This window comes from Tauraco erythrolophus, chromosome 22, assembly GCF_009769465.1.
Source record: "Tauraco erythrolophus isolate bTauEry1 chromosome 22, bTauEry1.pri, whole genome shotgun sequence".
Lineage (NCBI taxonomy): Eukaryota > Metazoa > Chordata > Aves > Musophagiformes > Musophagidae > Tauraco > Tauraco erythrolophus.
Window position 1 is genome coordinate 3,841,202 of NC_141486.1, and position 24,577 is coordinate 3,865,778.

General features: G+C 53.1%; 3 protein-coding genes across 6 annotated transcripts in view; 2 read left to right on the plus strand and 1 right to left on the minus strand.

Moving 5' to 3' along the window:
* The window catches only part of ASTN2 (astrotactin 2), a 370,596-nt gene that overhangs the window by 105,479 nt on the left and 240,540 nt on the right, over positions 1–24,577 (minus strand). For both annotated transcript variants that reach the window (XM_086625404.1, XM_086625403.1), the window contains one exon: positions 1,423–1,688. In XM_086625404.1, the coding sequence (XP_086481530.1) occupies positions 1,423–1,688 (266 nt within the window). The remainder of the gene's footprint in view (positions 1–1,422; positions 1,689–24,577) is intronic.
* Positions 9,600–14,023, plus strand: LOC147527210 (uncharacterized). Its single transcript, XM_086625407.1, has 2 exons — positions 9,600–9,620; positions 10,765–14,023. The coding sequence occupies exon 2, from the start codon at positions 10,832–10,834 to the stop codon at positions 12,170–12,172; it is 1,341 nt and encodes a 446-aa protein (XP_086481533.1). The 5' UTR covers positions 9,600–9,620; positions 10,765–10,831; the 3' UTR covers positions 12,173–14,023.
* On the plus strand, positions 18,224–24,106 carry LOC104381024 (E3 ubiquitin-protein ligase TRIM32). Of its 3 annotated transcripts, none has more exons than XM_086625405.1 (2): positions 18,224–18,244; positions 21,045–24,106. In XM_086625405.1, the coding sequence occupies exon 2, from the start codon at positions 21,112–21,114 to the stop codon at positions 23,053–23,055; it is 1,944 nt and encodes a 647-aa protein (XP_086481531.1). In that variant the 5' UTR covers positions 18,224–18,244; positions 21,045–21,111; the 3' UTR covers positions 23,056–24,106. The 3 variants fall into 3 exon arrangements, 1 of the variants encoding a protein (XP_086481531.1); XR_015222800.1 differs by lacking the exon at positions 18,224–18,244 and adding an exon at positions 18,754–19,685 and having other exon boundaries at positions 21,045–21,080; XR_015222801.1 differs by lacking the exon at positions 18,224–18,244 and adding an exon at positions 20,478–20,738 and having other exon boundaries at positions 21,045–21,078.

Here is a 24,577-nt window from a genome sequence, read left to right on the forward strand (position 1 = left end):
AGGAGGAGGAGGGGACCTTGCAGCCAGGGCCAGAGAGGCAGGATGGCATTGCCACCTGGGTGCTGGGCAAGGAAGGAGAGCTGGTGGGGAGCAGAGTCCATGGAGATGCCCCAGATCCTGCTGGGCTCTGCTTGCTTTTGCTGTTACCCTTTTCCCACTGGCTCACCTGCCTCTTCTACCCCAAGAGAAATTGTCTTCTTGCAGATTGCTGCTGGGAAGTGCATCTTTCTTACCTGAAGGAAACTGACTTTCCCACTGCTTTTCCTGTACCCGTAATGCTGCATCCCAGCACTGCCTTGGACATGCTGGTAACAGAAGGTCAATGCCTACACAAGAATTGCCCAGTGGGAAGAGCAGGCGTGGGTGGGGAAAGGGTGCAAGATGAGGAAAATAGCGGGAGAACGGGCATTTGGGGAAGAGAGCTGCAAAGAGAGAGGAACTGAGGTAGGGAAGTCAGGTACGGCTGCGTGGAAGAACCAGGAGGGCTGACAGATGGGAAAGCAGGAACGAGATCAAGAGGCAGGCAAGGAGCTACAGGCCCCATAAGGGACTTGGGTGCCGGGAGAGCATGAGGGCTCTTTTGCCGTGGATCTGGTAAGGGGATGAAGCATCACTCCTGGTGGTCACACCTCCACGTGCTAAAACTGTTCCCCGACCTGCAGCCCTCTGCGTCCCACCCACAGCTGCTGCACGCTGGCTCGCTCCAGGCATCTTAATCAAGTGCAGGCTCAGCACGAATAAGTGACTTTAAGCAGGTCTGTCAGTTTTGGACTTGAGATTGGGGTCAGAGGCTGCGGAGTGGGGTGGGGGGCGGCAGCGAACCAGGAAAGTGGGAAATCAATCTCCGTAGGATTAACACTGAAGTTCTTGCAGGAGGCAGAGGAGCCCAGCCCCAGGGAAAGGTGACCTCCAGCTTGGCTGGTTCCTCCTGGAGTAACAGTGACCTCCTGTGGCTGCAGGACTGTCCCGAGGGGCTAGTTATTGCCTCCCTCTGCACCACGCTTGGCAAAGCCATGTCGGAGCCCTGCAGGGCTTTGGTCACCCCTGGCACAGCTACGGCTGACATGCCAGAACCAGGAGCAAAAGACCGACCCGACACCTGGCTCCTGACACATCCTGCACACTGGTGTCTGCTGCAGGTGGACACCAGGAATGACCGTGGCCCCGGCTGCTTGTGGTATTGCCTTCACCATCCTGAAGGCAGGGAGACACAGGTGTGTGAGGGCTGCCAGTGGTGGGCAGCAGAATCTGCCAGCTCCAGCACTGACACCATATTGAAGTGTTCCCCATCAAACATGCACACAAAAACACCACCCCGCTCCACGGAACCCAACATTCATGCAAAGACTGAGGAAGGCAGACTTGAGAGGAGACTAAGGCAGGATCACAGTGGTGGAGCTGGTCCACCACGGGCTCACTCACCTCTCTGGTATCGTTGTCCTGGATCAGAGCATACAGAGGCACCACTCGGTTGATCTCCAGCAGAACGGGCGTAGGGCTGAGCTGCTCTTTGCCGGGGCGCCGGCACAAATGGCAAGTGGATGGGCAGCGCCCTTTCTCCTCGCAGTGAATCTCCACACCTGAGATGAGGTGGTCATCAGACAGCATCTGTGCTGTCAGCAGGCCCGAGAGATACGTGATGAAGGGCATGGATTTCAACTCCTTCTTGTTCCCAAGCTCAGTTGTTTCTGGTTTAGGGAGAGAGAAGAAACCAAACAACATTAAATAAATCTCAGCACAGTCATCTTCCCAAACCCAAACTTTGCTGCTGCCAGGATAAACGGAGCTACTGAAGGTGTAAGCCAGGTGGGAGCAGGAAACCAGAAAGGTCAAGGAGAGAAGGAGAAAAACAGGACTTGCAGGTCACTGCTTGGGAGGGGGTAGTGAGAGCATTTCCAGACAATAGAGTGACAGAACTGACCGTGTTCTTTTTTGTAACTTGCATATTCACTTTCTGCACTTCAGAATGAAACAAAACCACCCAAGTATATCTTCCGTCCCAAACACAAACGTCTTCAAAGGGACCAGGTCAAAGAGCTGAGCACCCTCACTCCTGCCCCAACGCCAGCCCTCTCTAGTTCCTGTGGTGCTTAGCTGTCTCTTTTGGGTGACACATTATCCAGAGCACTGAGACAGACCCTAAGGAGGCTGCAAAAAGACCACACTGTGGGATGAAGCCCCTTGGCAGAGGGAGTAAGTGGGTACCAGAACAAACTCACAGCACTGGGAATAGACGGAGGCATTATCAAAATCAAGCTATCAACACTCTGCTTTGAGGAAACATCCAGATCTTTGAAACTCATTGTTGAACTTCCTGGTGGTCTTAAGCACAAGACGACAAACCTGGACAGCCTTACTTTGTTCTGTCTTGGTCCAAACGCTTGCTAAGGACAAGGAAAGTATTGCACCTGGTGATACCCTGAGCAAAGGAGACAGAACGCCCACCTTTGTCCAGTACACTTAAATTTAAACTCTTCATAGATGCTTCTCTTTGCTTGATCCAATAAGGAAGGCCAACCTTCACAGCCTGGTGATGGGCCTACAGAAGAAAAGCAAAGCCTGAATGAGGCTCCCAACACCATGAGCTGGATGGCTGATGCCTCCAGCAACAACTTCCCAGTCCGAAGAAGGAGCTGTAGAGGAACAAGGATTGTCTCAATGCCCTCGGCTTGTAGTGACATGTGGCTGATCTGACAAGGCATCAGTCAATTAGAAATACAAGGAAGCACAGTATGCATTCATAACTGCCAAAGCCCTCCAGGCTAGAGACAGCCCTTCCCTGCTGTCCGGTTGTCAGGGAACACTTGTGTGCACAGGATCAAAGCTGTCATGGGAAGAATGAGCAAATTCCAATCAACTTGTCTTCAGTGGGACAAAAGGAGGGCAGTCCCTAAGATAAATTAAAACAAGGCTGTGAGGAGAATACTCAACATCTAGGAAGACATTGGTGTACGCACACATGGAAAACGAGAGTTGGAGCTGGCTCTTGGAGAGATTATTTCTGGAAGAGCAGCTCCAGGCAACTTCAAGCCTCGTAAAGGAAAGCCATGAAGCCATGATAAACTGAGTGTCTCAGGAAGAATGAAGCTACAAGACCATATCATGAGCCTTGGCTCACTTCTGGGTACAAGGCTCATGATATGGTCTTGTAGCTTCATTCTTCCTGAGACACTCAGTTTATCATGGCTTCATGGAGTGACCTTTTTTTTTAACATTGCTGCTAAACTACACTTAGAAAAGAGAGAAGGAGATGACAATGACTCCTTTCTCCTGAAGGAAACCCAGATGGAGCAAAGCCATTTCAGGAGCAGCAGTCACCAAACGGAGCTGCACAGGGGGAAGAGGAGAAGTCTGCAAATAAAGTGAGATAAAAAACTCTGTGAGCACGCAGCTCCCCTTCCAGAGCTGCCACGTTCTCAGCAACAGAAGATCAACCATGGAGCCTGGTGGCTCTCAGCAGAGCAGACTTCACGGGTGAGGTGGAAGCGGCTGTTTGCATTTAATCCTCTTTGTAACAGTGGAAGCCCCAGACACTTTGGGGAAAAGGATGGCTTTGCTGAATAGCTTCCTGGGGACATAAGGGGTTACTGCAGCCAAGCTTACTGGTTCAGCATGCTGGCAAGGGATCCACGGTGCTCCCTTGTACCAAAAAGGCTCTGGGTACAACTCCAAAGGAGGAAAATGAAATAGGACGCGGCTCAGCAGAGGGAGACGGGCTTCACTGCCAAACTGCCAGCTCTCATCCAGACGAGCACTTGGAAGTCATCAGCACTGGATAGCAATTCATGGTAGCTTTTGAGGAACGAGTTTTGGGGGCTTAAGTACAGTCCTAACAAAATAATCACCGCGTTTCTCCTCTTAAAACCTATCTGAGAGTGCCAGCTGCACACCCTCCAGAGCCAGGGAGAGGCAACAAGGAGGACGGTTGTTTCTCATCTGCTTGCTTGGAGGTGAGGCACCAGCTCCAAGTGCCTTCAGGGCCACTCATCCTAGAAAGCTGGCCATTTCCCTGATGGAGACCGTGCTTCCTTCCCACCCACATCACTCACCACTCGCAGCATCTCCCAGAAGGGTTATTCAGATCTGGGAGGTATCTTCCCCCCAAACACACTCCTTTATTCCAGGGCCTACCATAGCAACTGTAGGCCAGGGAGAAGGGAGCTGGGTCCCTCTATCTCGCTCTGTCCTACCTCTGAGATGAGTTTTGGTTACCTGCTCAGCTGCCTGCACATGAGGAGGGGAGCACAGGGGCCAGCCCGCTCTCCCCACCGCAAACCCAACAGTGAAGTGGAGAAACCCTGGCCAACTTTCCAGAGCACTTGGATTGTTCCTGCAAAGTCTCTGCTTCACTCCTAGGGAAGGGCTTTGCAGGTGATCACTGCTCGAGTGCTCCAAAGGTCCTGTTCCGGCAGGAGGATCAGGCTTGGCTGCATGGGCTGCAGAACAACAGCAGCAGCGAGAACAGAGGGATTCCTTATCAGCCTTTGCATCTAAACATGCTTTCCTAACACTGCCAGCAACTCAGTTGAATCCTGGCAACATCTGTTTGGAAGCACAGCGCCACGGATGTGGTTAGACGCTTCACAGCAACTGGTGGGAGTTATTAGCTTGTTCGTTTGTCTGAAATATGTATTTAAAAAAAAAAACAAAACAACACAACAAAACAAATAAAATAACAGCCTTCCGCCAAGCGTCACGCCTTGTGTAAGAAAGGGAGGATGAGCAGCGCGGGGTGCGCAGAGGTACCGCTCGCCTGTCAGGGTGCCTGGATCTGTCTCTGTGTTCCACCAGGATTTAATAACCCCCCAGCACGGGGTGACTGCCTGCACAGCGTACGGGGATCCCTGCTCGGGATGCGGCAGTTGCAGGTGTGGGGAAATGCTTCCAGTGTTACCAGCAGCACGTCCTAGTGCTTGGACAAGAGGGAAACACCATAACACCACTGCAATAACAATAACAGCAGCATAATACCTAATCCTTTTGTACTGGCGTGCTGTTTTGTCCTGAGAGCTCCCAGGAGGTTTTGCTAGTGGTCCAGCATTTTATATAGCACCTCTTCCAAAAGATCCCAAGTCATTCCAAAACTGGGAATCACTCCGTTTACCACAAGAATGCAGCAACATCAGGGGTAGGATGTTGAAGCTCTTCAACAGCAGAAAAGCTTGGAACAAGGAGAAGAGAAGGCTTCCGGCTGAAGCTGTAGAGGGAAGGTCAGGAACAGACCCAGGTAGGGATTCTCCAGACTCAGCAGGTTAATCCCGCCTACTCACATGGGCCTGATTTAGGACCTGGATTTTGCATTTCATGCAAAGAATCACAGAATCACAGGATGTTAGAGATTGGAAGGGACCTCAAAGGATCATGTAGTCCAATCCCCCTGCCAGAGCAGGACCACCTAGATCAGATCACACAAGAACACGTCCAGGCAGGTTTTGAACATCTCCAGAGAAGGAGACTCCAAGGAAGATGTAACTCTGGTCCACTTTTGCTTTACACCACCCCCCAGCTGAACAGACCTAACACCACCGTGGGCAGGGCAGCGGGGATTTATGGCTAATGCACATCCGCTAGCACAGGCTGCCCGTTTATTACCTGGTGGAATAATACCTTGTTTGTCGGCAAATCCATCGAAAGGGAGTTAGAAAGAAAACCAACAGATGTGTTTGCCTGGGAATTTCTCTTCCAGTGAGGTATTGTCAGAGCAGTAACCAAGAGGTCTATGAAGAGTCTGGACAGGTTTAACGCTGCCCACAGTTAGTGAGGAGCAAACACTGCTCGGGGCTGCGAGGAAGGTGTGAGAGCAATGTCCGAGGGAGCCAGCAGTGCCACTCTGTCACACGCATCACATGTGCCAGAAACGCAGTGCCAGCCCTTGCCACTGCCCAGGAAACGCCGTACCAGCAGCAGCTCAGGCTGGCTGTGCCAAACCACCAAGCAGCCAGCGATGCCCGCGTCCCCGGGGGTCCACGCACGGGCTGGGGCAAGGGAGGGCTCACCCGGGAACCACTGCCCGTCGGTGCCCGGTGACACGGCACCCGTGTGGGAAGCCCGGGTGCAGGCATGACCCTAGCGTGTCTGGGGGGGACTCGGCACACGAGTGCGCACCCCAGAAACGTGCGTGCTGGGGCCTGCGAGCAACCCTCGGTGCGCACCCACGGGGCACCTCGCCGAGCCCCCGGAGCGGCCGGCGGGGGGGTGCCGCGGCCCGGCCCCGGGGCAGTTGCGGCCACGGCGGTCCGTGAGCCCCTGCTGCCCTCTCGTGGCATCGCGGGGGCACGGCTCCGGGGCCGGGCATCCCGCTCCGCCGCTGTCACCCCACCGCCCCTCTGCGGGCACCTCCCGGGCTCACCCCTCGGGGAGCCCCGCACCTCGGCACGCTGCGCCTGGCAGCGTGTAACACAACACCCCTGACTGCCAACGTGACACAATCTCCTGAACGGGACGGTTCGTCACCCCCTTTTCTCCCTCTATTCTGTCCAGAGAGCCCCACGCTGCAGCTGCCTGCCTGCCTCTGCCCCCTGCTGCAAACCCCCTCCCTGCTCCCTGCTTGATGCTCTGACCGCCGCTCCCAGCTGATTAACCAAATCCAATTAATCACAGAACCCTGTGGGCTTTGAGTACCCCAACACCCAAATGCAAGGAGTGGCCAGAGAGCTGCACTGCGGGGCTTGTGGCTCAGCGGCACGCAGGACCCCTGCCCGCCCATGGGAGCCCCCCTGCCCTGGGGATGGTCCCCAAGGCACCGGCAAGGAGCACGCAGAGGCAGAGCATCTCCTCTGCCTGCAGCTTGGCCAGGCAGTAACCTCAGCTTCAGATGAGACATTTATAGACTTGCAAGCCTGTGGTATTAAGAAGAAAAGCCAGGAGGGCTTTTATATAAAAGGGGATGGTGCAGGCATCACCAGTGAGCTCGCTTTGTTGAAGGAAACGGCACTGCAGAGCCCTGCACGGTCCCCTCTGCCACCCCACTGCCTGTGCCAGCTCTCTCAGGAAGAGCAATCAAAACCCTGCTCTGCTCATCCAACCCTCAGCAGCATCTCAGCGCTCACCCTCCTGCCTCTGAGCCACTACAGCCCCACAAGGATGGCTCCATGATCCCCCAAATCACTGCTGCCACCCTTCATGGGCTGCTGTGTAAGACCCATATCAGCAGCTGGCTCCCGCCCTGCTCCAATGCACTCTCACACCCATTTCCCATGGCATATCCAAGACCTACTAAGCCCTCTCAGCTGGACGGCCGTCAGCATGGGGCAGCCCCCTGGGACATGCCACTCTGCTGGTGGTTGGGGTTCACAGCCTCCTCATCCTTCCTCGTCATGGCACAGCCCCCATACTTCAACATACTGAGTAACATCATCGGCCCATCGTCATCACCTCTAAGCAAATCCAGAGTCTCCGTTGTTTTCTCCCCAGGATGCATTAAAAGCTTATTTTCTTATTCCTACTGTTGTCTTTCCCTCATACTGTTCATTTTCAGGTGTGCTCTCACAAAATCTGCCAGACCACCCTGATTCAATGTTAACATCCACTTTTACTCACTGGAAAATACATCAGGGGCCAAAAGAATATTTTCCTGGTGATGCCAGGAGCAGGGAGTAAACCTCGTGTTCCCTCCCCAGGCACAGTAACTTCCTCAGGGAACCTAGAAGACCATAAATCTCACTCATTTTCTTTTGCAACCCTAGTCAGGCTTTGTGTCTGTTCTCTCTACCTTTGAGTGCATCCGCTGCTCACGTTGTTGATCCTGCTGCTCCTGATAGTTAACTGAGCGTAGATCTCTTCCAATTGAACTATTCTATTCTATTCTAAATAGAAAAAAAGTAGAAAAAAAATGCCAAAAACAGGAGGTGGCAAGAATTGCTGCATTATGCTAGTGCTTTCCTCAGTCCTGGTTGGTAGCTGCTGGAGTGGGTGAGCAAGCAACACTGGAAATGTGCTGCAGATTTTGCTGAAAGGTCTGGGCACGGCCCCACAGCTGCTGGCACAGCACCAGCTGTGCCACACTCCCATCCGGCATGAAGGCAGCGAGGCCACAGGCAGGGTTTACCAGAAATGCCTAAATTGAGGGCTTAGCTCCTGCCCAGGCAGCAAACTCCTCCGAGTCTTTGGACCTCGACCTGCATATCAGCCCGCAAACAGGGCTGACTGTGGGACACCACCTGGATGCCACTGCAACCAGCAGTAAACTTGGCAGCACCGGAGCCGCAGCACTGGTGGTGTGGGAAGGACACGGCTCCCCTGGACCTGCCTGCCCAGGCCTGAGCTTCTCCCTACTCCCACAGAGGAAGCCCCAAACACCAGTATTTCCTGATCTGCTGTGCAGCTCCACGAGGTCACAGTAAAACTGATCTCTCGGCCACCCGTAAAGGCATTTCACAGTGGCCACATGAAAGCCAAGCTGGAACAGCACCGGCGTCACTGAGGGCCCTTACAGCAGTGTGACCCCAAGGAACGCCAGGGCAGAGCAGAGCCAGGGTCCAGCAGGGAAACCCTGCATCTGGCTGCCGCTGCCAGCCTGCAGGCAGCGTGAGGGCCCGTCCGACAGGCAGAGAGGCCAGAAATAAAGGCTGGAGGAACTAAGAGGAGGGAAGAGGCAGGAGGGAAATAACTGATTTTGTGATTAATGACTCAGGTCATTAGTCCTGCACGGCTGCAGGAGATGCCATCCTTTGCCACTTCCCAGGCGTAAATGGAAAAGTTGAATGAGGGGGCAACACAAGCTGTCCTCTGATCCAGAGGAAACCTTGTAACTGCTCAATTCCCCATGAACCCATGATTTCCTGCCTGCACCACAGCAGCTGCACCGACTGCAGCCAACAGTGCAGAATTGGGCCCACTGTGGGAAAGGAGTGGATATGGATGAGGACGCACCCTGAGCACGCCCCCGCACGAGCAGCTGCAGCTGCCTGTCTGTTCACCGATGGTGTTTGTGCCCATCACCCCATCAACTGATTACATTTGCTATTCGCTGCCTAAAAATAGTCCTTTTTGTCCCGAGACTCCACGCGCTGCTCCAGCGCAGCTCTTGAAACCAACCGGGTCAGACACGTTATCCAGGGGTGACGCAAAACCCGACCGGGCCCGTCCGAGGGTCAGCGGGGAGAGGGAAGGGGCCGCTCCGGCGGCAGAACTGACCTGGGAAGGCGCACGGAGTGACCTGCGTGTGCTGGAACGGGCGAAACGAAACGAAATAAAGAAAAGCAACGCGCTTGTGTCTCCCTTTTATCTTTTGACTTTCCTCCACACAAACAGCTGCAGCCCCGGCGCAGCGGAGGGAGCCCGGCCGGCCCGGGAGCTCCGCGGGCGCATCCCTGCTCCTGCTCCAGCCCCAGGCCGGGGCGGCCCGGGACCAGCCCGCGGGCCTCCGCCTGCCCGTACCGACCCGCCTGCCCAACAGACGGGACCGCGCGAAGTCGCCCCTCCTCCTCCGGCCCCGGTGCCTGCCCCGGCCCTGGGACTCCATCATCTCCCGGGACTCTTTCTCCCGGACTCCACCATCTCCCAGACTCCATCTCTCGGACTCCAACTCCCGGCAGGCCCCGCGGCCGGTCTCATACGTCACGCCGGCGCGGCGGCGCGAGGCATGCTGGGAGCTCGCGCGCCCCGGGAGCGGCGGGCAGGTAGGGCGCGCCCCGGGCCGGGAGGCGGAGCGGGGGCGGCGGGCGGGACCCCCGGGCAGCCCCTGCGGCGGCCCCGGCGGGCGGGGGAGGGGGCGGCCGGGCCGGGCAGCTCCGCCCAGGCCCCCGGTGGGCCGCGGCTCAGCCTGCGCGGGGCGGGCGCGGCCGGCCGGCGGGTCACCGGAGCCCCTCGGCGGCCGCGCCGGGGGAATCCGCCCCGCCTGAGCCCCGTCGTGCCGCGGCCGCCGCGGGCCCTGCCCGGGCATCTGCTGGAGCTGGCGGAGGCCACGGCGCGGGTGGGGGAGGCGGGAAGGGGCTCGCTCTGCCGTTAGACCGGCCGCTGTTTGGAACCGAGCGTCCCGTCAGCCCGAGCGCCCGGTACAGCCGCGGGTCTCCCGCCTGAGAGGCTGCACGGTGCCCCGGGCCCGGGGCCGAGACGCGGCTTGACCCCATTACCTTAACGCGTCAATGACACAGGCTGAGCAGCACGGTGCAGCGTGGCAGAGGTGAATGAAATACACCAGCATAAAACCTTTGCTGTGTGTTTTCAGTACGCACAGTCGTTCCCAACGAGTGGCAAACCTTCTAGTTCCACGTTCGAACAAACGTATGAAACCTGGAAAATTCCTTTTGGTTCTCTAGAAAGGTGGAGAACAACCACCACGTGTGTTTCGTTTGTGTCCGACGGCACGTGTGAACGCAGGTCTCCAGAGGTGATGCCATGATGCCCTAAAGCGCTGCACCACCTGGTTCCTCTGTTGGTGCACCACAGCTGGAATTCTTGGTTTAATCTCCCTGGGCTCTAGTAAATTGTGTGAGCTCGTAGGCTTGGCAGCAGTAGGTGAGCACCGCGAGGAGACGATTCAGTCATCAATATCTACGGGGCTTCCTTTTTGCTGCCATTACGCTTCTTCCAGTTCTGCGTATAAATTCTGCAAGGGAATAATTCATCGCACCAGGAGCTGCATGCTAGTTTTGGAATGTGCCCACTCTGCGATTAGCTATGACTACTCCATCCTTTCCAAATGGGGAAAAGCTAACTGGGCTTCTTTTTTCCAGGGCTGGCTGATAAATCAGAAATAAATTGCATGTATATGTAACTGCTGGTGATGACATAAATCACGTTTCCTTTTTTCTTTCTGAACAGAATCGGAGCACCTTGGAATAGATGTGAGAACGAGGCTTTGCACTGGCTCAAGTTGCCTCGGAAAGCCATGGCTGCTGCACCTCATCTCAACTTGGATGCTCTCCGAGAGGTCTTGGAGTGCCCCATTTGCACGGAGTCCTTCACCGAGGAGCACCTGAGACCCAAGCTCTTGCACTGCGGGCACACCATCTGCAAAGAGTGCTTGGAGAGACTTCTAGCGAACAGCATTAATGGGATACGGTGCCCCTTTTGCAGGAAAATCACACAGATCACAAGCTTATCTCAGCTGACTGACAATCTTACTGTGCTGAAGATCATAGACACCACGGAAGAACAGGAGGAGGACGAGGAAGAGGATGAACTCGTAAACGAGGTGATAACAAACTTAACCCTGAGTGACCTGCGAGGTGTGCACAGAGATTTCGTCCGTCGTCCAAGGGAGCACATTGTCACCTGGCTGCTCCGGTGCTGGGATGAAGGGGCCGATATCGTGAAATTGGACGGTCGGGAAGCCAAGCTGCTGGGATCCCTCTCCAGGGACGACGTCATTGACAAAGCGATTGCAAGACGGGCACAAGTCCGCAACCTCTGGAGAAGGCTCCTGTCAGGCGTGAGGGAAAGGTATCCCTTTAAGGAAGATCTTACATGTACGTCAGACTTTTGGAAAACTGTGGAGAGAGGTGTCCACTACCTGAGGGAATTAGCCACGCTGGAGTTGATTTACAGCGACTCGGAAAACGAAGATCCCGATGACGTGCAGTGCACACAGAAGATGTGGCAGAAGGTTTTACAGGCCGCACCACTGGCATATTTCACCTCACTGCAAGTAATCAATTTAGGAAAAGACACGCCATCCGTGCGTGTGCTGTCTACCCGGCTCCGGGCATACGAAGAGAGTATAACTGCGGAACGTGACGCGCTGGCCCAGAAACTGTCTGAGAGCGTCCGGGTTTTGGAGAAAATGTCGTTGGAGTTCCAGCAACTTAGACATGATATGTCCTACTCCCCACCTGTACGGAGAAGTATTCCACCTGCTAGGAGCAAGCATGCTTCTGCTCAAGAGAAACGGTATACACCACGGGGCAAGCTGTGGTTTTACCTGAGCGATCTTGGAGAAGACATGAGAAGGTGGGATGGAAAACCTACCTCAGTGCTAGAAGCACGGGTACGTGAGTTGCAAGGAAGACCAATCACAAGTGGAGATCGTTCCGTTTTTTCCAGGGAAGCTGCTGCTCCAGTCTCCCGTGGGCAATTTCCCAGACCGAGTGGGAGAGCTAATCATACCCGTAATCCTTTCCTTGCTCCAGTCTCCAATGAGCAGTTTCCCAGACCAAGCAGGAGAGCTAATCCGTTCCTTAATACTTTTGATTATTACGCACAAGAAGAGAGCGACGGATATGATGACTAGGACTAGAGAGGCCCTGCCTCCAGCCAGGTGGAGGAAGGAAACAATGGAGTTTACTGGACTGTGTGGATTCGACTGGCACATCAGACCCCCGGAAGTATAAGGCTCTAGTGTAAACTGGTGCCCAGTGCACCCTGATGCCATCAAACTTTAGAGGGGCAGAACTCATCTGTAATATCCACATGTATTGACTGCTGTGGATACAGTGTCTGGGCTGGTTTTTACTAAACCCACCAGATACACTAATGAACATAACCCATGTGAAGCACTAGAACAACTCATTCATCAATGTGGACCTCCTCACCAAATACAGACTCACCAAGGAACACGCTTGAGTGGATATCGTGTCCAAACTGGGCTCAGGGGCTAGGGATAGATTAGATATTCCACGCTGTGTACCATCCCCAAGCTAATGGCTTGACTGAAAGAATGAATGGGATGCTGAGGGAACAATTAAAAAAGCTAATGAGTACTAAAACTTCACAACATTGGACTTCACATCTTACTAAAGCAGCTTTTTTGTTAAATAGCCATAACATTCATAATCAAACACCTTATGATCATATTACAACATCTCCATGGTAAGGACTGAAATTCTTCTAGATGCTGTCTCTCTCAAAATATGAACTACAGGGGAAATGGAATTGTTCACACCGATTGGATTGTGTGGTGGGACTACAATCTATTAGTCTAGATGTGAGGATTCATATAGTAACCCCCGAGAACACCGTGTGGTTTTGTACCCCAACTTCTCTTACTTTCCATCCTTTGTTGATACCAGATTCTTGAGTTCCTTTGTTTCAGGTATCTCCAGCGAATGCCTGTGCTTTATCTAGAGGAGACAGCACTGGAACAGTGTGAACTGGTACCGCGAACCCAACATGGAATTGAAGCTTGATCTGAAAAAGTGGAATCCATCGCTGTTCCATCTGTGTGGACAATTACCCCACACTGGGTTATCAAACCTGGAGTAATTAGCTGGAGGAGCTGGAGCAACGTCGTGTGTATTCCAGGGAGGAGATCACACCCTTGTTTTCCTCCCCTGTCACAGGTTGGCTCGTTGTGTGCTACAAGCACACGCCGTGGATATGTTTCTGCAAGATCAGCGTGTAAATACTTAGATTTGGTTAGCTCTGCTGTAACTAACTCATCTCTCTTTCGTATTAAGGGGAGACTTAACAGCTGCAGATCTTTAGACAACGTGCTCCATTGGTGTGCCAACCCCAGTAGCTGTATTGCAGAATTATACTGTACCAAGTGATGTTGATGTCGATGTTCCTCATGGCTGTTTTTTCTGAGTAGGTGATGGCCGTGCGCCAGTGAACATGACAAAATTGATGGACGGTGGACTGCGTCTCCTCTGACCACAAACACTGCTTCCAATTTGAAGGCACGTGTTGCTACAACACAACTGATGAATCAGCCAGTGCAGAGGACGACATTCAACATCTCCAGAACTTATTGCATCAAACAAAACAGTGTGCCGATGGTGCCTGGCTGGCTGAGTGGTTTAACTCCCTGACAGGATTAATGGGATACTGATTCAAAGTACTATGTAGAGATATGTTTATTCCTTTTTCTAGATGTGTTTTACTGCATGCCTCTGTAAATGACTCTTGGCTACAGCCCACAAGCCCAAATGGACACCTCCCGCTTTGCCAGCCCCAGCAGAAGTGGTCTCTTGAGCGAGGGGGTGGAATGTGGGAAAATAACAGAAGATTGGCAAGGAGGATGGTAAACATGCTCAAGTGATCTGCAGCTGGGGTGTAGAAAAATGCATATATCATACTAGTCATTGTTTAGCCTTGCATGTTGGACAAGTAGAACATCTGTGTTTAGATAATGTAGGCCTGTGATAGAACATCTGTGTTTAGATAACGGAGGCATCTTGTCGAACGTGCTTGAGATTCCTGCCTTGCTGTGGGACAGATCAAAGCACGCTGGTGAACTGCGGCTCCTAGAATCCCTGATAAACAGCAGGTTTGGCGATCTTCCAGCATGGACCCAGCTCTGTGGTGCCTGCGTCCCCACTTGCAAAATAAATCTAGACGTTGCTTATTGTATCTGTGGTTCTGTGGTGGTTCCTGCATCCTGCCTGGGTTGGCTCACACACAATCTGTATGGCTGGAGTGATGGGGATCCCAACAGCTAACTGTGTTGGAGCCCACGGTGAGCCCAACTGGGAATGAGTGGCAAAAGCACCCCATTGAGACTGGCCCAGAGGCTCTGTGCATCCTTGGCATGGATTACGTCAGGAGAGGGTACCTCAAGGACCCTAAAGGGTATGGGTGGGCTTTTGGTATAGCTGCCCTGGAGACAGAGGAAACTGAACAGCTGTCCACCTTCCCTGGTCTCTCAGAGAGAGTGAGAGACCCTTCTGTTGTGGGGTTGCTGAGGGTCGAAGAATAACACGTGCCGACAGGTACCACAATGGTGCTTGGGTGGCAGTATGGCACCAACCAAGCAAGACTCCCTGATGCCCATCCATAAGCTGATTTGTTGATGGGAGAGCCAAGGAGTGATTGGCAACAACCACTGACTCTCTAACAGGCCCACAAGGCCACTGTAGAGGTCTAATGGAGAGCGGAGGCTAACAATGGACTGTGCTGGCCTGAATGAGCTCACAGTGGTGGTCGCAACCACCAGATGGCTGGAAACATCCTGTGCCCCCATGCCACTGCCCAGAACGCTATCCTGGCCCTTGAAAAGCCAGTCTTGAGGTGGCATGGCACCCCAAAAAGAATTGAGTCAGACTCATTTCTGACACAACCTCATAGACACCTGGGCCAAAGAGCATGGCACTGACTGGGTGTACTACATCCCCTGTCACGCACCAGCCTCTGGGAAAACCAAACGATACAATGGAATGTTAAAGACTACACCGAGAACAATGGAGAGTGGGACATTCCAACATCTGGATACACATTTAGCAAAAAACACCGGCTCAGTCAACACTAGGTTCACCGACCGTCTGTTGATGAACGCCTGCGCACACAGTGAGTCATTCCTGAAACACGAAAAGGGACGTTTTAATCAGGTTAACCTCTGTGTGTGTGTGTGTGCAATTTGGTTCAGAACCATGTGCCTGTCAGTGTGTGCAATCTGATTCAGAATTCTTTCTCTGCTTCTCTACATGATTTGATTTAACGTCCACCTGTGTACGAACCCCGCTGCGAGTTTCGGGTGACCCTTGCCATTCTTGAACCTTTAACTAAGTCCCTATTTTGATTGTAACAAATTCCATTGAATCGTTCTGTTAAATTGGCTGATGATTAAGCGCTGTTAATAATTACACAAGCTAATCTTGCGATGTATCTCAAAAATATTACTAAATCCTACACTGCTGCTAAGTCGAAGCTGTGTAACAAAACAGTATTCGTGGCAGCGGCGCCCCGCTGCCTGGGGGGCTGGCTGGGCATTGCTCAGTGAATGGTGAGCAACTGTACTGTGCATCACTTGTTTTTTATATTCTTTTATCATTATTATTATTTTCCCTTCCTTTTCTGTCCTATTGAACCATCTTTATCTAAACCCCCAAGTTTTACCTTTTTTTTTTTCTCCTCAATTTTTTCTCCCATCCCACTGGGGAGGGAGGGAGGGAGGAAGCAAATGCCGTGTGGTGTTTAGCTGCCTGTGGGGTTAAACCACAGCAGCTAAGAATTATAGAACACAAGCATCGTGTTGTGGTTTAGATTTAGCTCAGGCAGCAACTAAACGCAACACAGCCACTCGCTCACCCTCCCCCACCTCCAGGGAATGGGGAGAAGAATTAAAGGAGAAAAGGGAAGGAGACCCATGGGTTCAGATAAGAACAATTTAATAATAACAATAATATATGAATATATATATTATAGCAATATATATGATCCAGTGATGCACAGTGTAATTAATTGCTCAACACCCGCTGGCCAGTGCCTGTCCTGTCCTGGTAAACGATTCCAAAACAGTTAAGTCTCGACACCGCAATCCCAGACGAGTGAGAGACCTGAAAAGAGAGAGAGCCCTCCCAAGAGAGTTCCCAGAAAAGCTAAAGTCCTTCTTTCTGGTCAACACTTATCTATACACTGGGCATGATGCTGCATGACATGGAATACTTCATCGGCCAGTTTAGCCCTCAATCCTAACTCTCAGTTCAAATCCGAAGGGCAGCTGTGGCCCCTGTGTCCCGGCCATGCTCCCCTCAGCCCCTTGTGCCCCTGTACACTGGCAAGAACGCAGCAAGCTGAAAAGTCCTTGAGGTCGCAGTGCCAATTATAAACATCAGTGCGCTATCAACGTTCTTCTCATAGCGAGTGCCAGGCTAAAAGCAAAACACAGAGCTCTTCTAGCTGCTAAAAAGAGAAATTAACTCTGTCCCAGCCAAACCAGGACATATCGAATGCCTGATGTCCCTTTAACACCCTTAAAACCTATCTGAGAGTGCCAGCTGCACACCCTGCTTGAGAGCCAGCTCCTCCAAAGCCAGGGAGAGGCAGCGAGGAGGATGGCTGTTCCTCATCTGCTTGCTTGGAGGGTGGACAGCACCAGCTCCAGGTGCCTTCAGGGCCACTCATCCCTAGAAAGCTGGCCATTTCCCTGATGGAGACTGTGCTTCCTTCCCACCCACATCACTCACCACTCGCAGCATCTCCCAGAGGGGTTATTCAGATCTGGGAGGTATCTTCCCCCCAAATACACTCCTTTATTCCAGGGCCTACCATAGCAACTGTAGGCCAGGGAGAAGGGAGCTGGGTCCCTCTATCTCCCTCTGTCCTACCTCTGAGTTTTGGTTACCTGCCTGCACACGAGGAGGGGGCACGGGGGCCAGCCCGCTCTCCCCACCGCAAACCCAACGGTGGAGAAATCCCATGTGCTCTTGGAGGCTCGTTCTGGCTTTCCTCACCTCATCACTGTGCAGTTCGTCAGCTCTTATTAGTATCACCCAGGAGGTGATGTGAGCACGCCCCCGCACGAGCAGCTGCAGCTGCCTGTCTGTTCACCGATGGTGTTTGTGCCCATCACCCCATCAACTGATTACATTTGCTATTCGCTGCCTAAAAATAGTCCTTTTTGTCCCGAGACTCCACGCGCTGCTCCAGCGCAGCTCTTGAAACCAACCGGGTCAGACACGTTTTCCGGGGGTGACGCAAAACCCGACCGGGCCCGTCCGAGGGTCAGCGGGGAGAGGGAAGGGGCCGCTCCAGCGGCAGAACTGACCTGGGAACGCGCACGGAGTGACCTGCGTGTGCTGGAACGGGCGAAACGAAACGAAATAAAGAAAAGCAACGCGCTTGTGTCTCCCTTTTATCTTTTGACTTTCCTCCACACAAACAGCTGCAGCCCCGGCGTGGCGGAGGGAGCCCGGCCGGCCCGGGAGCTCCGCGGGCGCGTCCCTGCTCCTGCTCCAGCCCCTGGCCGGGGCGGCCCGGGACCAGCCCGCGGGCCTCCGCCTGCCCGTACCGACCCGCCTGCCCAACAGACGGGACCGCGCGAAGTCGCCCCTCCTCCTCCGGCCCCGGTGCCTGCCCCGGCCCTGGGACTCCATCTCCTGGACTCCATCATCTCCCAGACTCCATCTCCCGGGACTCCATCTCCCGGACTCCATCTCCCGGAATTCCACGTCCTGGGACTCCACCATCTCCCAAGACTCCTCCATCTCCCGGGACTCCATCTCCCGGGACTCCTACATCTCCCGGACTCCATCTCCCGGGACTGCATCATCTCTCAGACTCCATCTCCCGGGACTCCATCATCTCCCGGACTCCATCTCCTGGGACTCCATCTCCCAGACTCCATCATCTCCCAGACTCCATCTCCCGGGACTCCATCTCCCGGACTCCATTTCCTGGAATTCCATGTCCTGGGACTCCTCCATCTCCCGGGACTCCTACATCTCCCATACTCCATCTCCTGAGACTCCATCATCTCCCGGACCCCATCTCCGGGACTCCATCATCTCCCAGACGCCATCATCTCCCTGGACTCCATCTCTCGGACTCCAACTCCCGGCAGGCCCCGCGGCCCGTCGCATACATCACGCCGGCGCGGCGGCGCGGGGCATGCTGGGAGCTCGCGCGCCCCGGGAGCGGCGGGCAGGTAGGGCGCGCCCCGGGCCGGGAGGCGGAGCGGGGGCGGCGGGCGGGACCCCCGGGCAGCCCCGCGGCGGCCCGGGTAGGCGGGGGAGGCGGCGGCCAGGCCGGGCAGCTCCGCCCAGGCCCCCGGTGGGCCGCGGCTCAGCCTGCGCGGGGCGGGCGCGGCCGGCCGGCGGGTCACCGGAGCCCCTCGGCGGCCGCGCCGGGGGAATCCGCCCCGCCTGAGCCCCGTCGTGCCGCGGCCGCCGCGGGCCCTGCCCGGGCATCTGCTGGAGCTGGCGGAGGCCACGGCGCGGGTGGGGGAGGCGGGAAGGGGCTCGCTCTGCCGTTAGACCGGCCGCTGTTTGGAACCGAGCGTCCCGTCAGCCCGAGCGCCCGGTACAGCCGCGGGTCTCCCGCCTGAGAGGCTGCACGGTGCCCCGGGCCCGGGGCCGAGACGCGGCAGCGTTTGCTCTGAGCAGAGAACAGCCCCGGCCCCTGCGTTGCCGTGCCGGTTTTGTAGCCGTCCCGAAATCCGCTCACAAGCGCTGGGGGAGGAATCGCCGCGAAGGTTTGGCAGCCTGACCCCGTTGCCTTACCGCGTCAGTGAGACAGGCTGAGAATTACCACTGGAACTCGTTGTCTCACCGCCCACTAACCGAAAACTACACAGTGAGGAGAGAAACTCTGGCAGGAAACCTTTTTGACCGTAAGGAAACCAAACTCACATAATTTAGAGTTTTGTAACCAAATCCTCAGCTGAAGGTTTCTCCAAACCCTGCTCTGCGTCAGAGCAGCCTTGGCAGGGGCTGGCACAGAAAACAACTCCCTGGCAAGGAAACTTTCATGAAGGCGCGGCCGAGTGTGAGATAAAAGAGCAGCAGTTCCCGTTACTAAGGCGCATGCTGGTGTTCCGATAAAAGGGGATTATTTATGACAAGAATGTCGTACAAATCATCTTTCTAAAAACCGAGCCTAATTTACAACTAAACAGAATCCCCGCCACCATTGTCCTTTAATGAAAACTCTTGTTTTAAAGGTGGCTTTTCATGTTAGTCTCTGATGCATCTGGTGTCTGTGCTGCTTCCTCGTTCTTCCCTAAGCAAGTCTTTTGACTTATTTCCAAGGAAAATAAGAATAACAGATCTAGTACTCTGTGTTTCATTTTTAAAAATCATTTTAAAATTCAGAATTTTCATCCCTCAGGGGAAGGTTTCTGGTCTGCATGGCAGTCCCCAGGATTCTGCTTCCCCAGCCAAGATACACACGAAAAATAAAGAGAAGTGCATCCAGTGCCAGCGGCAGCAGGTGCCTGCAGTGCCACTGCTCCCTGGTGCTGGGGATGTGACATTCATCCTGCCACCATTGAGGCGAGGATCAGATCCCAGCTTGGTACTTGGAGATTGTGCTACACCACCGAATCCCTTCCTGAAATGTGGGCTCTAACGGACTGTGACCTGCAGCTGGTAAATTAAAATGATTTTTTTTTCTTCTCTGTGTGAACATAAAGAACTTTTCTTCACTGCAGTTTTCTTCTTCCGCTGGAGCAAACGGCAAACTGAAACGCAGTGAACCCTTCTGTCTCAAATGCTGCCGAGGATGAAGCAGGCAAACCCAGCAGGGAAGCGAGAGTGCTGCAAGCGTGCAGCCATTATTCAGCAAAAGCTGTCTGTTCACATCCCTCTGTGACCGTCTGTTCATGTTAAAGACTAACTGCTTCCTTCTCCTCCTCTCCTCCTAGAAGAAACGTTTGCTTCCCCATTTCTCTTAATGGCTGAGCCACACAATAGCAAAGGTATTGAGACCCAGTCTCCTGAATGATAACGTAATGATGTGAAGCCTCTTCTGTTCCTTTTGAACGGATGGCTGCTTTAGCAAGGGAGCTGCTGGGATCTGCGCCCTGCTGTGAGGGATGTGAGGCTGGAGAAACCTGGGTTGAAGCTGAACGGCAACCAGCGTGGTCTAAAACTGAACCAGAACACAAGAGCGAGGTCAATACTGCAAGGCTGTGAAATAAGAGGAAGTTACATGCAATTAAGCTAAGTTCAAGAACTAACCGTGAACAATTGTAGTTCGTATTAACGAACGTTTGGAGTTGTCTGCTAACTGCTCATGCCTGTCAGGATGCTGAAACATGGAGCTGTGTTTAATTTGCATGCCGAAGCATGGTGCAGCGTGGCAGAGGTGAATGAAATACACCAGCATAAAACCTTTGCTGTGTGTTTTCAGTACGCACAGTCGTTCCCAACGAGTGGCAAACCTTCTAGTTCCACGTTCAGGCAAACATATGAAACCCAGAAAATTCCTTTTGGTTCTCTAGAAAGGTGGAAAACAACCACCACGTGTGTTTCGTTTGTGTCCGACGGCACGTGTGAACGCAGGTCTCCAGAGGTGATGCCATGATGCCCTAAAGCGCTGCACCACCTGGTTCCTCTGTTGGTGCACCACAGTTGGAATTCTTGGTTTAATCTCCCTGGGCTCTAGTAAATTGTGTGAGCTCGGAGGCTTGGCAGCAGTAGGTGAGCACCGCGAGGAGACGATTCAGTCATCAATATCTACGGGGCTTCCTTTTTGCTGCCATTACGCTTCTTCCAGTTCTGCTTATAAATTCTGCAAGGGAATAATTCATCACACCAGGAACTGCACGCTAGTTTTGGAATGTGCCCACTCTGTGATTAGCTATGACTACTCCATCCTTTCCAAATGGGGAAAAGCTAACTGGGCTTCTTTTTTCCAGGGCTGGCTGATAAATCAGAAATAAATTGCATGTATATGTAACTGCTGGTGATGACATAAATCACGTTTCCTTTTTTCTTTCTGGACAGAATCGGAGCACCTTGGAATAGATGTGAGAACGAGGCTTTGCACTGGCTCAAGTTGCCTCAGAAAACCATGGCTGCTGCACCTCATCTCAACTCGGATGCTCTCCGAGAGGTCCTGGAGTGCCCCATTTGCATGGAGTCCTTCACCGAGGAGCACCTGAGACCCAAGCTCTTGCACTGCGGGCACACCATCTGCAAACAGTGCTTGGAGAAACTCCTAGCAAACAGCATTAATGGGATACGGTGCCCCTTTTGCAGCAAAATCACACGGATCACAAGCTTAGCCCAGCTGACTGACAATCTTACTGTGCTGAAGATCATAGACACCGCCGGACTGGGGGAAGTGGTGGGTCTTCTCATGTGTAAGGTCTGTGGGAGAAGGTTGCCAAGACACTTTTGCAAGAGTTGTAGCTTGGTTTTATGCGAGCCGTGCAAGGAGACATCGCACATGCCCCAAGGGCACAGAGTCATTGCTATCAAAGAGGCTGCTGAAGAACGTAGGAGGGAATTTGGGACGAGGCTTGCCAGACTTCGGGAGCTCATGGGTGATCTCCAGAAAAGAAAAGCATCTCTGGAGGGTGTTTCGAGAGACCTACAATCTAGATATAAAGCAGTTCTGCAAGATTACAGCAGGGAAGAGCGCAAGATCCAAGAAGAACTGGCCAGGTCACGCAAGTTCTTCACCACTTCTTTGTCTGAAGTGGAGAAGGTAAATAATCAGGTAATGGAGGAGCAAGCTTATCTGCTGAATCTAGCAGAAGTGCAGATAATGTCTCGCTGTGACTATTTCCTTGCCAAAATAAAGCAGGGAGATATAGCTCTCCTGGAGGAGGCAGCAGATGAGGAAGAACCGGAACTAACAAACAGTCTCCCAAGGGAGCTGACTCTTCAAGAGGTTGAACTCCTTAAGGTGAGCCACGTGGGACCACTGCAGATCGGGCAGGTGGTGAAGAAACCCCGGACCGTTAACATGGAGGAATCGCTCATGGAAACTGCAGCATCCTCATCGACATCATTTAGGGAGCCTGACTTGGTGCAAGAAGAGGCCAGCTGCACTCCAAATTCCTCACCAGCCAAGCCAAGGATGCCTGAAGCCGCCACGAGCATCCAGCAGTGTCACTTCATCAAGAAGATGGGCTCCAAGGGCAGCCTGCCAGGGATGTTTAATCTTCCTGTCAGCCTCCACGTCACCCTGCAAGGCGAGGTGCTTGTGGCAGACCGAGGCAATTTCCGCATCCAGGTTTTTACCCGCAAGGGTTTCCTGAAGGAGATCCGCCGGAGCCCTAGTGGAATCGATAGTTTTGTATTGAGTTTCCTTGGAGCAGACTTGCCCAATTTGACTCCCCTTTCTGTCACCATGAACTGCCACGGCCTGATAGGCGTGACTGACAGCTACGATAACTCCGTCAAGGTCTACACCATGGATGGTCACTGTGTGGCGTGTCACCGGAGCCAGCTGAGCAAGCCCTGGGGCATCACTGCCCTGCCCTCGGGGCAGTTCGTGGTGACTGATGTGGAAGGGGGAAAACTCTGGTGCTTCACGGTGGACCGTGGCGTGGGGGTAGTGAAGTACAGTTGCTTATGTAGTGCGGTGCGCCCGAAGTTTGTCACCTGCGATGCCGAAGGGACCATATACTTTACTCAAGGGCTGGGGCTGAACCTGGAAAACCGGCAGTACGAACACCATTTGGAAGGAGGCTTCTCAATAGGCTCTGTCGGCCCAGATGGACAGCTGGGACGCCAGATTAGCCACTTCTTCTCTGAGAATGAGGATTTCAGGTGCATTGCTGGAATGTGTGTCGACGCCAGGGGAGACCTCATTGTTGCTGACAGCAGCCGTAGAGAAATCCTGCATTTTCCTAAAGGAGGTGGCTACAACATCCTAATCCGGGAGGGACTCACGTGCCCAGTCGGTATCGCCATTACTCCCAAAGGGCAGCTGCTGGTGCTGGACTGTTGGGATCATTGCATTAAGATCTACAGTTACCATCTGAGAAGATATTCCACCCCTTAAAGGCATGTCTCTAAGCAAAGCCTCTTTTGGCAGGAGAGGTTCTTCCAGCCTCGTTGCAATCTTATGGGAAGCAGTGTCAAGCATTCAGGAAGACTGTGCCATAACGGAAGGGGGTTTGGCATAGAGGCCCTCATGGTTTGTGTTTAGAAACAAAATAGCTCACGTGGTGGTTTGCTGCTGCTTCTTTTTCATATAAAATCCATACAATAAAAAAAAAACAAGCATGAGGGAAAGGATTGATCCTTCTGGAGTATTGGTTCCTTGCCAAATGACTGGTCACTCCATAAACTTCTCACCTCCTTTTGTCACATCTCCTGTGCTTCCAGCTTCAACCATTGTATCTTTATTTGTGCCATAAACACTGACTGACGGCTCTAAATCACCTTCCCTTGGAGGACTAGAGAGGCAATCCTCTGCTCGCGGTGCTACTCACAAGGAACTGGGTAGCAGTTGTCTGGGCAACTACTAGAGAAAGCAATTTCTGATTGCAGCACTGCATAAAATGAAATAGCCCTCTTAAACTGTGGGGAGATGGAGCTTTACTTTCAGACTGACGAGGGAGGGTTTTCTCTCCCTGTTTGTCTGGTATTCAGTAGATGGCCCCTGTCGTGCCATTTGTGAACCGTGTCTGTTCCATGTGAAGTGAGTACTGTGCAATCATGGGAGACTGAGCTGAGCCAGAAAACTGCCCTCTGATGGCAACAGGGGTTTTATTACTACTAAGGGTTCTGCTGGGTAAAAGGGAGGGGGCTGGAGGATAAAAAACAAAATGGGAAACCTAAGTTTGATATTCACTGTTGTTTTATTATTAAATGTATCCTGGAAACTGTCTTTGGAAGGTATGTCTGGTATCTCAAGCTTCATGAGGGAGGAGGGAAGGGCTGGGGGAATAAGACTGGGAGGTTGTAGTAAATGAGATTAAATGCAGCATGCTCTGTGTTCACCTGCACTTCACTATCCCGCATTCCAGGCCATTCCATGTAGCGACAGGTTTCCACCCATCTGCACTTTGTCTGTGCAGGCTGCTCGCTGCTGGGATGGGGATGGAGGGGAGGAGGCTGCTTCGCTTTTGTTTTTTTAATACGTGGAAGCACGTCCATTGCCTTTTTTCCCTTGCACAGCAAAACACTACATTCCTCAGAATTTTTTTTTTTTTTCACAGCACCAGCAGGCACCAGAGTTCATCTTCATCACGGCTTTGGGCCAAACGAAGCACAAAACTGCAGCTGTGTGAACCAGGGCCCCCACAGTGCTACTCTCCTGGCTGATAAATGTGTACCTCAGTGTGGTGCTGCTCGCCTAGAATAGTTTATTGAAGGAAAGATGCATTTAAATAGGGCACAGTGGTGGCATGTTAATCTGCCACAGATAATAGTTACACTGCAGTGCATTTATTTGTTGCTATCAACAACCTAGTTGCAAATTTGGGGGCACGACAGACAATATAAAGGCTGATTTTATGGTGGTTGCCATGCCACAGCAAATTGCTACTTGTGTTACAGCATGCATGCAACAGGTGATT